General features: G+C 45.7%; 1 protein-coding gene across 1 annotated transcript in view; it reads right to left on the reverse strand.

The window, feature by feature from the left end:
- The window catches only part of KCNAB1 (potassium voltage-gated channel subfamily A regulatory beta subunit 1), a 525,646-nt gene extending 516,950 nt beyond the window's left edge, over positions 1 to 8,696 (reverse strand). The window contains exon 1 of the mRNA XM_075340709.1: positions 8,443 to 8,696. Within this exon, the coding sequence (XP_075196824.1) occupies positions 8,443 to 8,681 (239 nt within the window). The 5' untranslated portion in view covers positions 8,682 to 8,696. The remainder of the gene's footprint in view (positions 1 to 8,442) is intronic.
- Between the last annotated feature and the right edge of the window lie 5,075 nt (positions 8,697 to 13,771).

Genomic DNA, 13,771 nt, shown 5'->3' on the forward strand with positions numbered 1-13,771 from the left:
TCTTTTTGCAAACTCAAACAAACCTTACAAGTTTTGTCTGTAAGTAAAGCCTTTTTTCTCGCCACTCTTCTAAAGGCCAGCTCTATGGAGTGTATTGCTTATTGTGATCATATGGACAGATACAATAGTCTCTGCTTGGGAACTCTGCAGCTACTTCAGGATTACCTTTGGTCTCTGTGCCGCCTCTCTGATTAATGCCCTCCTTCCCTGGTCTGTGAGTTTTTGGTGGGAAGCCCTCTCTTGACAGGTTTGTTGTGTACCATGTTGTTTCTATTGAAAGGTCATAATGATAATGGATTTGATGGTGCACCAGGGGATCATCAGAGATTGGATATGTTTTTAGAATCCAACACTGACTTGTACTTCTCAACAACTTTGTCTCTGATTTGTTTGGAGATCCCCTTGGTCTTTATGGTGTTAGGTTAGTGGTGTCTCATGCTTAATGGCATTGCAGCTTCTGTTGCCTTTCACAAAAGGTATGTATAAACTGACAGACCCCGGGACACTTAGATTGTACATAGGTGGACTTCCTGTCACTAAGCATGTGACTTATGAAGGTAATAGCTTGTACCAGAAATTTTTAGAGGCTTCATTGCAAAAGGGATGATTACTACAGATGAGCGAGCCTCTGAAGGCTCCGTTCGAGTTCGGTTCGACGACCCTCTCGAACCCCATTGAAAACAATGGGAGGCAAACACAAACACATAAAATTACATTATACATGTACACATAGTTAATAACAATTACAGGTCCCCGCGACGCGTCCTGCACTCTGTCTCCCGCTGCTTTTCCTTCCGATAATCGATGCGTCCTCCCAGTAACCAGTACTGATGATAGGATCTTCTGTGACGTCAAAAAAAGCATGTGACCAGTGACGTGTCCATTATGTCTTTGGCTACAGACTGGTCACATGGCTATGACGTCATGCTAGGTCCTGTCAGTGCATCTCTCCGGTACGCGGTGCTCATTTGTGTATCTCCATGCACCGGCGAGATGCTCTGGCACATGGTTGGCTTCCCCGTTCTTGCATGTGGGCGCTCTTTACAGAGTCAGCCACATGCAAGGACTGGCTGCCACAGCCAGTGAATTGCGGGAATCACATGATCGGAGCACCATTGCTATGGTAACCCGCCTGCCAGCGGTGACATCACCGCTTACAGCCTGCAGACTCTGCTCACTCACTGAGTGAATAGACTGCATGGGGAGCAGCAGCATCTTACTCCCATGCAGCGCTGTCTGATGTAGCAGAGCTGCATGGGTTGAAGGAGAAAGAAGACAGAAGACCAGGATCGTGGAGGGCTGACAGAGAGTAATAAACATGGAGTCTCTAAGTGTGTCTGTGTATTTATTTCTATTAAAGTATTTTTTCTCTGTGTGGTGTCTTTTTTTTAACCCTTTATTGGAGATTTTTAATCGCCGGGTCAAACTTGCCTGACATTAAGAATCTCTGGCTTAATACTAGCTAGTAAAACAAAGCTAGTATTAACTCATTATTACCCAGCAAGCCACCCGGCTTCAGGGCAGCTGGAAGAGTTGGATACAGCGCCCAATGATGGCGCTTCTATGAAAGCGACATTTTCTGGAGTGGCTGCGGACTACAATTCGCAGCAGAGGGGTCCAGAAAGCTCGGGCTAACCTGTGCTGCGGATTCCAATCCCCAGCTGCCTAGTTGTACCTGGCTGAACACAAAAATGGGGTGAAGCCCACGTCGTTTTTTTTTTATTTATTTCATGAAATTCATGAAATAATTAAAAAAAGGGCTTCCCTATATTTTTAGTTCCCAGCTGTGTACAAATAGGCAGCTGGGGGTTGGGGGCAGCCCGTACCTGCCTGCTGTACATGGCTAGCATACAAAAATATGGCGAAGCTCACGGCATTTTTTTTTTATTTTTTTGGCAAAAAAAATAAAAAATGCTTCCCTGGATTTTCCATTGCCAGTGAAGGTAACACCAAGCAGTGGGGGTTAGCAGCTAGTAGCTGCTTGGATTACCCTTAGCTACCAATACAAAAAATGCAGCGGGAGCCCATATATATTTTTTTTAATTATTTATTTAAATAACTAAAAAAAAAATGGGCTTCCCTGTCTTGTTGACAGTGTAGCGCCCAGTAATATGGGGTACTCGGACCCAGGCTGTAACAACTGGGAATGTCACTCTGGTGGCCGTTGCCCGGTCCTGAGCCCTGTGCCCCTTTTGTAATGGGGAGTATTTACAGGGGTGATAAGAGTTATTGTCATGTGACACCAACTGCGGGTTGTGGTTAAGGATGGAGAACCGCTGCTGCTAAATGTGGGTACCCCCAGAGCTGGTTGTGATTGCAGAAATGGTGTTAGGCCCTCCGCAGGTAGGACAGTGCCTGGGAGATGATAAGGGGTGTAATAACGGAGACCACACCAGGTTGTCTTTAAAGGGAACCTGTCAGCAGAAATTTCCCCTAAAACCTAACAGATTACCCCTCTGCAGCTCCTGGGCTGCATTCTAGAAAGGTCCCTGTTATTATTGTGCCCCCTTTCTGACCAAAAAAAAGAGTTTATAAAGAGGTACCTTTTTGGCTTCGGATTCTATAAATCTGACACGGGGGCGGGCAGCCTGATGGCCGTTATTCTGCCCCCGGGTCCTGTATGCCGCCCCCATCGCTGATTTCCATACTTTTGGACGCCGCCCACTGCTCCAGCCATCCCCGCGCATGCCCAGTGCCAGTCTCACGGGACTGAGCACTGTGACTGCTGGTGACGTGTGCGCAGGCAAGTGATTATGGGCGGGACTGTGACTGTTATCAGCAAGTACCCGCCCATAATCTCATGAGCGCGCAAACCTCTCCAGCGTCACACTGTGCTCAGTGTAGATGCTAGACTGTATGGGCTGCTTCCAGGGATGACGTCCCTTTGTCACGTGATAGGGGCGTGTTCAAAATACTATCATGTGACAAAGGGATGTCATCCCTGGAAGCAGCCCATACAGTCTAGCATCTACACTGAGCACAGTGTGACGCTGGAGAGGTTTGCGCGCTCACGAGATTATGGGCGGGTACTTGCTGATAACAGTCACAGTCCCGCCCATAATCACTTGCCTGCGCACACGTCACCAGCAGTCACAGTGCTCAGTCCCGTGAGACTGGCACTGGGCATGCGCGGGGATGGCTGGAGCAGTGGGCGGCGTCCAAAAGTATGGAAATCAGCGATGGGGGCGGCATACAGGACCAGGGGGCAGAATAACGGCCATCAGGCTGCCCGCCCCCGTGTCAGATTTATAGAATCCGAAGCCAAAAAGGTACCTCTTTATAAACTCTTTTTTTTGGTCAGAAAGGGGGCACAATAATAACAGGGACCTTTCTAGAATGCAGCCCAGGAGCTGCAGAGGGGGAATCTGTTAGGTTTTAGGGGAAATTTCTGCTGACAGGTTCCCTTTAACAGTCTCTACTCACTTGGACCCAGGGGTTGCTGGTTCAGGTCCCAAAAGTATCAGTGCTAATGTTGTTACCCTGGTTGCTCTGTCCCCGGCACTCTCTGTTTATTGGGTCCCCATAGCATGGAGCGTTTGGGGGCTGCGACTATCCCTTTTGGGGTACAGTCTCCTTCTCCATATGGCGGGCAGTGCAGACCCTGCAGGGAGGTAAGTGTCCGAACCCTGATCCTAGTTTACTGCTGGATGCCCCCAGATTATTTGGTTCGGTCAAGTCCGTGAAGGTGTCCTCAGGTATTTATCAAACTGTTTGAAACTGACACTTGACCTAGGGCCCTGTGCCCCGTTCGTGCTCCGGTCCCAGCGGTATCTCCGGTACCCGTCCTGGCGACCTCTCTCCCGTGACCCCCTTCTGTGTGCTACACTCTACTAACTGACTGCTGACCCCTCCCACCAGGCTGGCTAATCCCAGGGACTCATTCCCATGGTGACCATCCCCTTACATAGTTAACCCTCTATGCCCAGTGTGGAGTGGAGAACTAGCATTTTGGTTATGCTTTGGTGAAATCGGCACTAATACTCCAGGTCCCAGGGGTTAGGTCCTGCATCCCCAAGAGGATGCAGTTCCCTGTAGTCAATGGTTCTCAGGGTCACTACAACAGCGCTGCAGCCAATAACTGAGCTCAGCAGCTCTGCCTGAGTTGAAGGCACAATCCGCTGAGCTGAACGATTGACTGCAGTTGACGTGATGTCAGTGCTGCAGCAATTCACAGATTGTGAGAAGCCATGAAGACTGAGCTGTGGACCTGGGTGTCACGTAACCGGCGTGGCGAGTGTGTTCAGACCAACTGAGGTCTGACGCGCAATGAAAAAACACCTAAACAACACCACAGACAAGGGAGAAACACCGAGGACACAATAACAATGGTGGGCCCTGGCACTAGTTAGAGGGTAGATGGTCACCTCCTAACCTCATCTGAGCTGTTTCTGCTCTCCTAACCAGTCCCTATACAGTTTCCGCAACTATCACCGAGCAGCACCCTGGGTCCCTAAGAAACTGTATAGAGGCTCTGATTAGTGAGAGGCGGTTGAGGTTTACTAGACCAACCACTGCACTAAAGAGACAAAAGGGTAGGTAGACAAACAAGGAGTAAAGAACCAAAAGAGGAGACGATACGACTTCCACAGCAGCAGACTATCCACAGCAGCAGACTATCCACAGCAGCAGCCAATCCACAGCAGCAGCCAATCCACAGCAGCAGCCAATCCACAGCAGCAGCCAATCCACAGCAGCAGCCAATCCACAGCAGCAGACTATTCACAGCAGCAGACTATCCACAGCAGCAGACTATTCACAGCAGCAGCCAATCCACAGCAGCAGCCAATCCACAGCAGCAGCCAATCCACAGCAGCAGACTATTCACAGCAGCAGACTATTCACAGCAGCAGACTATTCACAGCAGCAGACTATTCACAGCAGCAGACTATTCACAGCAGCAGACAATCCACAGCAGCAGACAATCCACAGCAGCAGACAATCCACAGCAGCAGACTATTAACAGCAGTAGACTATCCACAGCAGTAGACTATCCACAGCAACAGACAATCCACAGCAGCAGACTATTCACAGCAGTAGACTATCCACAGCAGTAGACTATCCACAGCAGCAGACTATTCACAGCAGTAGACTATCCACAGCAGTAGACTATCCACAGCAGTAGACTATCCACAGCAGTAGACTATCCACAGCAGCAGACTATCCACAGCAGCAGACTATTCACAGCAGTAGACTATCCACAGCAGCAGACTATCCGTGGCAGCAGACTATTCACGGCAGCAGACTATTCACGGCAGCAGACTATTCACGGCAGCAGACTATTCACGGCAGCAGACTATTCACGGCAGCAGACTATTCACGGCAGCAGACTATTCACGGCAGCAGACTATTCACGGCAGCAGACTATTCACGGCAGCAGACTATTCACAGCAGCAGACTATTCACAGCAGCAAACTATCCACAGCAGCAGACTATTCACAGCAGCAGACTATCCACAGCAGCAAACTATCCACAGCAGCAGACTATCCACAGCAGCAGACTATCCACAGCAGCAGACTATCCACAGCAGCAGACTATCCACAGCAGCTTCCTTCCTCCAAGGCGGCTTTCCTAGAAATGATTTGTATAGTCAGCAAAGCTTGCTGGAATACCTGGCTATTTAGGCACAAGGGGGTGTGTCTACAAAGCAGGTGCAGCTGACCGCAACTGCAGCAGAGCTGCAAACAGAGAAACTGGCATTAACTACTTCAGTGCCAGATGAAACAAAATGACATTTAAATACAGAGCCCTAGAGATAAGGGACTCTGGACCTCAAGCTGCCACTAGTCTCCAAAAACAAGGAGACAATTGTGACACTGGGGAGGGTGAAGGAACTGCAGCTAGGGAATAGGGAAAAACCTGTTTTGCCCCCAATCATCTTACATGTATTTTAGTCCAAAGCTGCATTCATAGTTAAGATCTTGACTGGTATAAGAATAACAATTCCTAGAATGCAAATCTCTAGAGCCTAAGCTTATGTTCAAGAAAAAAATGCTGGGAAGTTTAATTTCTGAAGCGTTTAGAATTAGGAGTAGGGATCCGTGCCTCTGCAGGGGCAATTCTGCGCTGCCTTCTGCTTTGCAAGGTGCCGTGGGGAGTACTATGTCCCCTGACACAACTGACTATGTTTCTAAATAAAGTGTTCAGTGCCAACACATACAGATCCACAAGAATATATACACTATGTGGAAATAGCCTCATACTTCATAATATTGAAATCTTGCCCTATCCTGACAAGTGATGCCTTACAAAATACATATATAAAAGCCTACGTCCATGCACATATTTGTATCAGGAACCTCTTGTGGCCCAATTCTCCAGGAAGTGCCTCAAAAAAATGAGACTAAGGCCCCTTTCCCACGTCAGTGATTCTGGTACGTTTGTGCTTTTTTTTTAAACGTACCAGAATCACTGACATACGCAGACCCATTATAATGAATGGGTCTGCTCATACGTCAGTGATTTTTCACTGCACGTGTCTCCGTGCGGCGTACCCGCGTGTGCGTGATTGCCGCACGGAGACATGTCCATTTTTTTTCTGGCATCACTGATGTCCCACGGACCACGCAGTGGTGTGGTCCGTGAAACACGTGCCAGAAAAAAACGTGCTTTTAAAATAAAAAACATTTTAACTCACCCGGTGTCCAGCGATGTCCTCTGCAGCCCGTGCAGCTTGCTGCTTCTGAGCCGGCTCATTATTGTCGCGCATATTCATGATGCGCGACACGCCGACCCGGAAGCAGCTGCTGCGGAGGTCAGCGCCGGCCGGATGCTGCACCGCGGGAGCGATCAGCACCATGGACAGCGGGAGCGCGCACAAGTGAGTTGATTACTAAGTGCAATCACGGGCCACGGAGAACGGAGCCCGGATTGCACTTAGACAACCCACGTGTGCCATGATTCATGGCACACGCAGGGACATGTGCGTGTTTTACACGCCAGTGAAAAACGTCAGTGGTTTTCACTGACGTGTGAAACGGGCCTAATATAAACAACGTAATCTCATATCATTGAAAGCTGGTCATGTGTGATGGGGTGCATTAGTGAACTATTTGGTTTGGGGGTAAATTAATATCACTGACATCTGCTCTGTGGGGAATTTCGATTGACCATGTGTGAATTTTTTTTTAAAGCTACTATTTGTTCTTAGACCCTGTCAATCAAATGGGATTGAAGTGAGAATTCCTGGCTGAAACAATATTTAAATGAGTAATTTAGAGTGTATATATATATATATATATATATATATATATATATGTATATATTTATATATATATATATATATATATATGTATATATTTATATATATATATATATATATATATATATATATATGTATATATTTATATATATATATATATATATATATATATATATACTCAAAACATGGCATATTTATTGGTTATGCTATCGTTTTCTCAAAAGTAGGGATCGACCCTTTGGAACTGCTGTCCTTCATTCTTTGGAATGAAGATGATGCAATGCTATTCCTTGGACAGTGGTCTTCTTCTCAACCACCTGCTTTACATAAGACAACTGCTTAATAAAAGTTGTGTGTGGTTTATAATTATCCTGTTGCTGACAGGACAGAACTGTTGTGTCTTTGAGCCACGAAGCCTCCTGGAAACATTAGTGATTTATATAAATAACTAGATAATGTTCATATCATTCTTTTTTTTCATTCATATTTTTAATTTCTAAGTATTTATTTCTGTTTCAAAATAAAAATTTTATGACGTTTTAAAGCTTTGTATGACGATATTGTCTCTTGCTACTCCTTCATTCACACTTATTGGAGCAGGCTTGATGGGACTGGTATAACATTGTATCTGCTCTCAGGATATACTGTCACAGGATTGTTCAATTTGTCACATTTTGGACACATTTTTTGCAAATCTCACGCCCGTTGATACTCAATGCATACACAAACAAAAAACCACAAAAGTGAAAACTCCACTTATTTGAGCCATTTGGGATTACAAATTAATAGTAGTCTCAAATTTGCACTCAATCATTGAATAATTTTGTGAATTAGGAATATGTTTACTTTCTCATATAAATGCAGATAATGGAATGAAAGGGTTAAAAACCGCACTGCCATTGCAAAAGGATCAAAATCAAATCCAGGGCAAGTGATTTATTTGGCGCGTTTCGGAGTGGATACTCCTTCTTCAGGACAATCACAATCACATTTTAAAGTCCCCATATAAACAAGTTTCCAGTAAGCAAAATTCTGCACTTGAGCAACAGTTCTGTATAACTGCAATTGTGAAAGCAAGTCCCTTACCCTTGAAGATGTCCTATAGCTCTCAAGAAAGCATATAAACTACAGTGACACCTATTAACTTTCCCAAAGTTTAGACAAGCATTTTTCACCTGACCTCTTAATGTATAGAGAGAAAGCTCTTGAGTCTAAATCTAACACAAAGTATAAAGTTTCTCTACCTGTAGATCATTCCCGTTTCAGCCTTGATCGTTTCCTTCAGGGATAGCCCGTGTACACTGGCAAACCTCTCTAGGTACTTCTGCTCCATGCTTGCGTTAAGTGTCATTGCTAAGCATCGTAGTGGCAGGCAATTTTTGGAGGCTACATTTGGCTTCTTTGCTCTTGAAGTTTCGTTACCTTTCTGACCTGTGATTTTAGGGTTCGGCATGTCAGCGTAGCTTGGCTTGTAAAGATGCATTTTCTTGGTGAGATTTCTGATGAAGAACTTGCACTAATTTTTTGTTACGCCTCTTTGCTTGCATGAAAGGAGAGTGTTGTGCCTTGATTTTCACTAACAGATCTAAATGTAGGGAAGCAAAACTCCTAAGACATATCATGGGAATACGCTGTTATCCGTCTTTCCCAGTGGAGCTTGTAGTCACTGTTACATTTTTATTGAAGCTATCATGTTGTGGACCACAGCCAGTTAAACCTTATTTTCTATGTTCAGACTATCCCAGGTTTAGTTTTGACAATGGGGTTAAGGTTGATCCCCCAAGGCATACTAGTTTTCCCACGTCCTTATATTTAGGTAACACACAAACATTTTTATGGGATACAATCCAAATACTTGTTCCCATAGTATCTATTTAAGGCACTGACTCAAACAAGCCATTAAAAGGGCAGATAACTCTTGCAAGGGCAGTCTGCATGGCAGATGGAAAAAACAAGCTGTCCTTGGACAGTGGTATTTAATTTCTGTAGCACAAAAGGTTTGTTGGTTATGATTACACTTGTGGCTGGCTTTGCAAATGAAAACAAGGGACAGTAATAAAATACAAAAACACGGAGAAGAAGAGGATTGAAGCCAGTCTCAATCTGTATAAGGGGATTACCGTATATTTAGAACCAACAGTTGAACACAAACTGCCAATAGTGACCTGTGCATATACAATAAGGACACTATGCATTGATTATACACGTCTGAACAACGTTACACTACATATATCATAAATACTGATGTTATGTTATTATTAAAGGGAACCCTACGACAACTAAAGTCACTGGGACTAGAGTTGTAATCTGATTGCAACTGCTTTACATTACATGTATAATTATTATCTATAGATATTTTAAATTCAGGTTGTTTTTTCTTCCTCCACTCCTTCAGAGTCATACGTTTTTGTTTTCTGTTGACATAGCAGGGCTTTTTTCTTGAACGACAAATCGGAGTTTGCATTTTACCACATAATGTACTGAAGAACAAGGAGATGAAATCCAAGTGCGGAGAAAATAATGCAATTCTGTAATTTGGGGAGAGGGGGTTATGGTGTTCATTGGCATGTAAAAATGACTCTACATGAGTCTTCCAGTCAGTACATTTTCTGTGATACCAAACCGTGGCAAATCTGGTCCTGTGGAATTGATTTGCTGATGACATAGTGTAACAGGACAAAATCATCAGTGAGCTATTACCGGGAGCTCACAAATTTGTGTTCAGGAGGGCTTGTACAACAAATAATGCTCAACATTTGTAAAAAAAATTAACACAACAGACTTTAGACCATGTGGTCAGTGCTATACATGTAACCACATGGGTTGTACTAGTAAAGATATGCATTAAAGAGAACCTGTCAGGATTTTTATAGTCACAGAAATGGCCATAATGGTCATATGAGCGCTGTAGTGCTGATTAAAACGATACCTCTGTTCCAGAAAACCAGTTTATGTTTGTTTTTTTCTGTAATCATTTGGATCAGTGGCCTGTTATTTAAGAACAGTAGGCGGGGGGGGGGGGGGGGGCACTAAGATAAGACCTTGCCCACAGTCCCACCTCAATGCACAAAGATATCATTATAGGAAAACTTCAAACAATGATTACAGAAAAAAACACAAAATGGATTTTTTTCAACACAGGTATTGTTTTAATCAGTACTACCGTGCCAGTATGTCCAAGTATGTACTTTACATTGAAAAACTCCACTGACGACTATCTCAGCTCTACCACATCTGGAGTCTGCAGTGATGGAAAACACAACTGATTACTACAGCGTCCGGGACACACTGACGGCAGCAGAGAGATGGGCTGTGAGAAGCGGTGATGTCAGTGAGTTCACCGGAGGACACAGCTGGTTTTCCACAGTACCAACTGTGACCGACGGTGAACCTGCTGCCGGATTGCTTGACTGCCGGGTTGCAAGACACTGCAGCACAGCTATCTGGCAGTCAGGTCACAGGAGTTCATACTCAGGGGCTTCCTGCTGCCCTCAGTGAACTCAGCTAAACCCGCTGCCAGATTGGTGGACTGTTGTGCAATTGTGTCCCAAAGTCCAACAGTCTGGCAATCTGGCTGCGGGTTCAACTGAGTTCCCTGAAGACAGCGGGGAGCCCTTGAGTGTGAATTCTGGTGACCTGACTGCTAGTTTGCTGTGCCGCAGTGTCACACAATCCAGTAGTGGATTCACTGGCAGTAACACTTGGTACTATGGGTGCCGTCAGTGTGTTCACTGGAGGTCACAGCTAGCCTCCCTGCTGCCATCAGTGGGTCTCGGAGGTGTAGTGATTGGTAACATTTTCCATCACTACACCCTCTGAATGTAGCAGAGTGGGGATCATCATGAGACATTGTGTGGAATACGGCTGATCTGCAGGGATGTTTTGGGGGTTAATAGAGGTGAAAGAGGGTGTGTGTTTTTTATTTCAAATAAAGCATTTTTCTATGTTTGTGCTTATTTCTTTTGACTTACACAGTTAGTAGTGGGTGTGTCTTATAAATGCCTTTCCATTACAAACCTAGGGCTTGATGACAGCTGTGATTTTTGACAATTCACAACTATTATCAACCCCATATATTACCCCAATTGCCACTACACCATGGCAATCAGGAAGATCCAGGTAAAGCACCACAATTGGTGCATCTAATAGATACACCAATTCTAGTGCGGCTGTGGGCTAGTATTTTCAGGCTGGTAGGAGCCAATAACCAAGGCTTTTCCCACCCTGATAATACCAACCTCTAGCAGTCAACTTTACCTTGGTTAGTTATCAAAATTGAGGGGGGCCCCCACACCGTTTAAGTATTTATCTAAATAATTTAAAAAAGGGAAGTGGGATCCCCTCTATTTTTCATAACCAGCCTCAGTAAGCTAGACCACTGGGTATTGCAGCCTGTAGTTGTTAACACAGTGGGTGGGGGGTATGTGTGGCAGTGTGCAATCAATCACAGATGCTGACACAAAGAGTAGGTACGGAAAGTAGTAAATATTCATGAAGCCTAATTAGCGGGCCCAAAAAAAAGAGTCTGACTACAGTGTTATTTTCCGGGAAACACGGTAACTGTCCTGCTCTTACCCCCATTTAGCTTCCATTTGCAGCCCTCTAGCCCTTACTACAAACATTTTATAGCACAGAATTTCTTCTCCCCCTTGACTTGTATGGGGTTTGTTGTCTGGGCCAAGTTTGGTTCCCGAACCAAACTTTTTTTCAGTCGATGCGGATTCTGAGAACTCGAAAATCCACAAGTCCACTCTTCTCTATTATTGTTAAGACTCATCTATCTATATTTACTGACAAGCAGGACAGGAACTTGGTTGTGTCCTTACAAACCTATGCTAGGTGTGACACACACTACTGTGGATTTTTATCAATCCTAGATTTGCCTTCTTTCTGTGTCTCTTTTCACTTATTGGCAGCTTTACTACATCATATCAGTAATTCTATTCACCCTTCTCACCCTGTGATTGTTTGTAGTACCTAATAGCTCACTCTTCACTTGCCTCCTTGTTTCAGCATATCAGCAATACAAATTCAAGCAGTGTATCATAAGAACTAAAGGCCCCGTCACACTAAGTAACATCGCTAGCAACATCGCTAGCAACATCGCTGCTAACGAACAACTTTTGTGACGTAGCAGCGATGTTGCTAGCAATGTTGCTTAGTGTGACATCCAGCAACAACCTGGCCCCTGCTGTGAGGTCGTTGGTTATTGCTGAATGTCCTGGGCCATTTTTTAGTTGTTGCTGTCCCGCTGTGAAGCACAGATCGCTGTGTGTGACAGCGAGACAGCAACAACTAAATGTGCAGGCAGCAGGAGCCGGCTTCTGCGGAGGCTGGTAACCACGGTAAACATCGGGTAACCAAGAAGCCCTTTCCTTGGTTACCCGATATTTACCTTCATTACAGCCTCTGCCGCTCTCACACTGCCAGTGCCGGCTCCTGCTCTGTGCACATGTAGCTGCAGGACACATCGGGTTAATTAACCCGATGTGTGCTGTAGCTAGGAGAGCAGGGAGCCAGCGCTAAGCAGTGTGCGGCTCCTGCTCTGTGCACATGTAGCTGCAGCACACATCGGGTAATTAACCCGATGTGTGCTGTAACTAGGAGAGCAGGGAGCCAGCGCTAAGCGGTGTTCACTGCTCCCTGCTCTCTGCACGTGTAGCTGCGTGCGCTGGTAACCAAGGTAAATATCGGTTAGCCGATATTTACCTTAGTTACCAAGCGCAGCATCTTCTTCGCGGCGCTGGGGGCTGGTCACTGTTTGCTGGTGAGCTCACCAGCAACTTGTGTAGCGATGCGCCAGCGATCGCTGCCAGGTCAGGTTGCTGGTGGGATCGCTGGAGCGTCGCAGTGTGACATCTCACCAGCAACCTCCTAGCAACTTACCAGCGATCCCTATCGTTGTTGGGATCGCTGGTAAGTTGTTTAGTGTGACTGGACCTTAAGGGTGGGATGAGGTAGAGTACAAACAATATATTAGCAAGCTCAGCCAGAATTGTACATGGTTTTTCCGAGAACTGAAAAAAGTCCTTTTAATCAGCTAGAACCTTGCAGTGAAAGAAGGTGGTGAGGTTTAAATCCTAGCTCTGCATGTGTGTCGCCCTGGGCAAGCCAGGGGACACAGGTCACACACCACTACACCCCACACTCCAGGTAGGCACATCACAGCTAACCAGAAATCCTTGTTGCCTTCCTCCAGAGGTTGATGATGCACACCAGGGGGTGGGCCAGGCGGTTGGCTCCGCCCATCGAGGAGCTCACAAATCTGGAGGCAGGAAGAAACCAGGCAGTCAGCTCAGGGACAAGCTTGAGTAAACAACAGAGTCCAGTTTAGGAGTTAAGGAAAGTGAAAGTGAAAGTAGAGAAGTGGAAAAGGAGGAAAGCAGGAGATGTGACAGAGGAGAAAGAAGCCTGAAGGGTCCAGCTTTGTGAGGGCCAGATCAGCAAGGTGAGCAGACAGTGGTGAAGATCTGCAGTGGGACTGTCTGGAGGTTGCTGGAAGGGCCACGGAGGCTGTGTGTATCCGGGGGCCTGGAGCAGTATACAAAGGGCAGTCAGCACCAGAGCAGGGGC

Source organism: Anomaloglossus baeobatrachus, chromosome 3 (genome assembly GCF_048569485.1).
Source record: "Anomaloglossus baeobatrachus isolate aAnoBae1 chromosome 3, aAnoBae1.hap1, whole genome shotgun sequence".
Classification (NCBI taxonomy): domain Eukaryota; kingdom Metazoa; phylum Chordata; class Amphibia; order Anura; family Aromobatidae; genus Anomaloglossus; species Anomaloglossus baeobatrachus.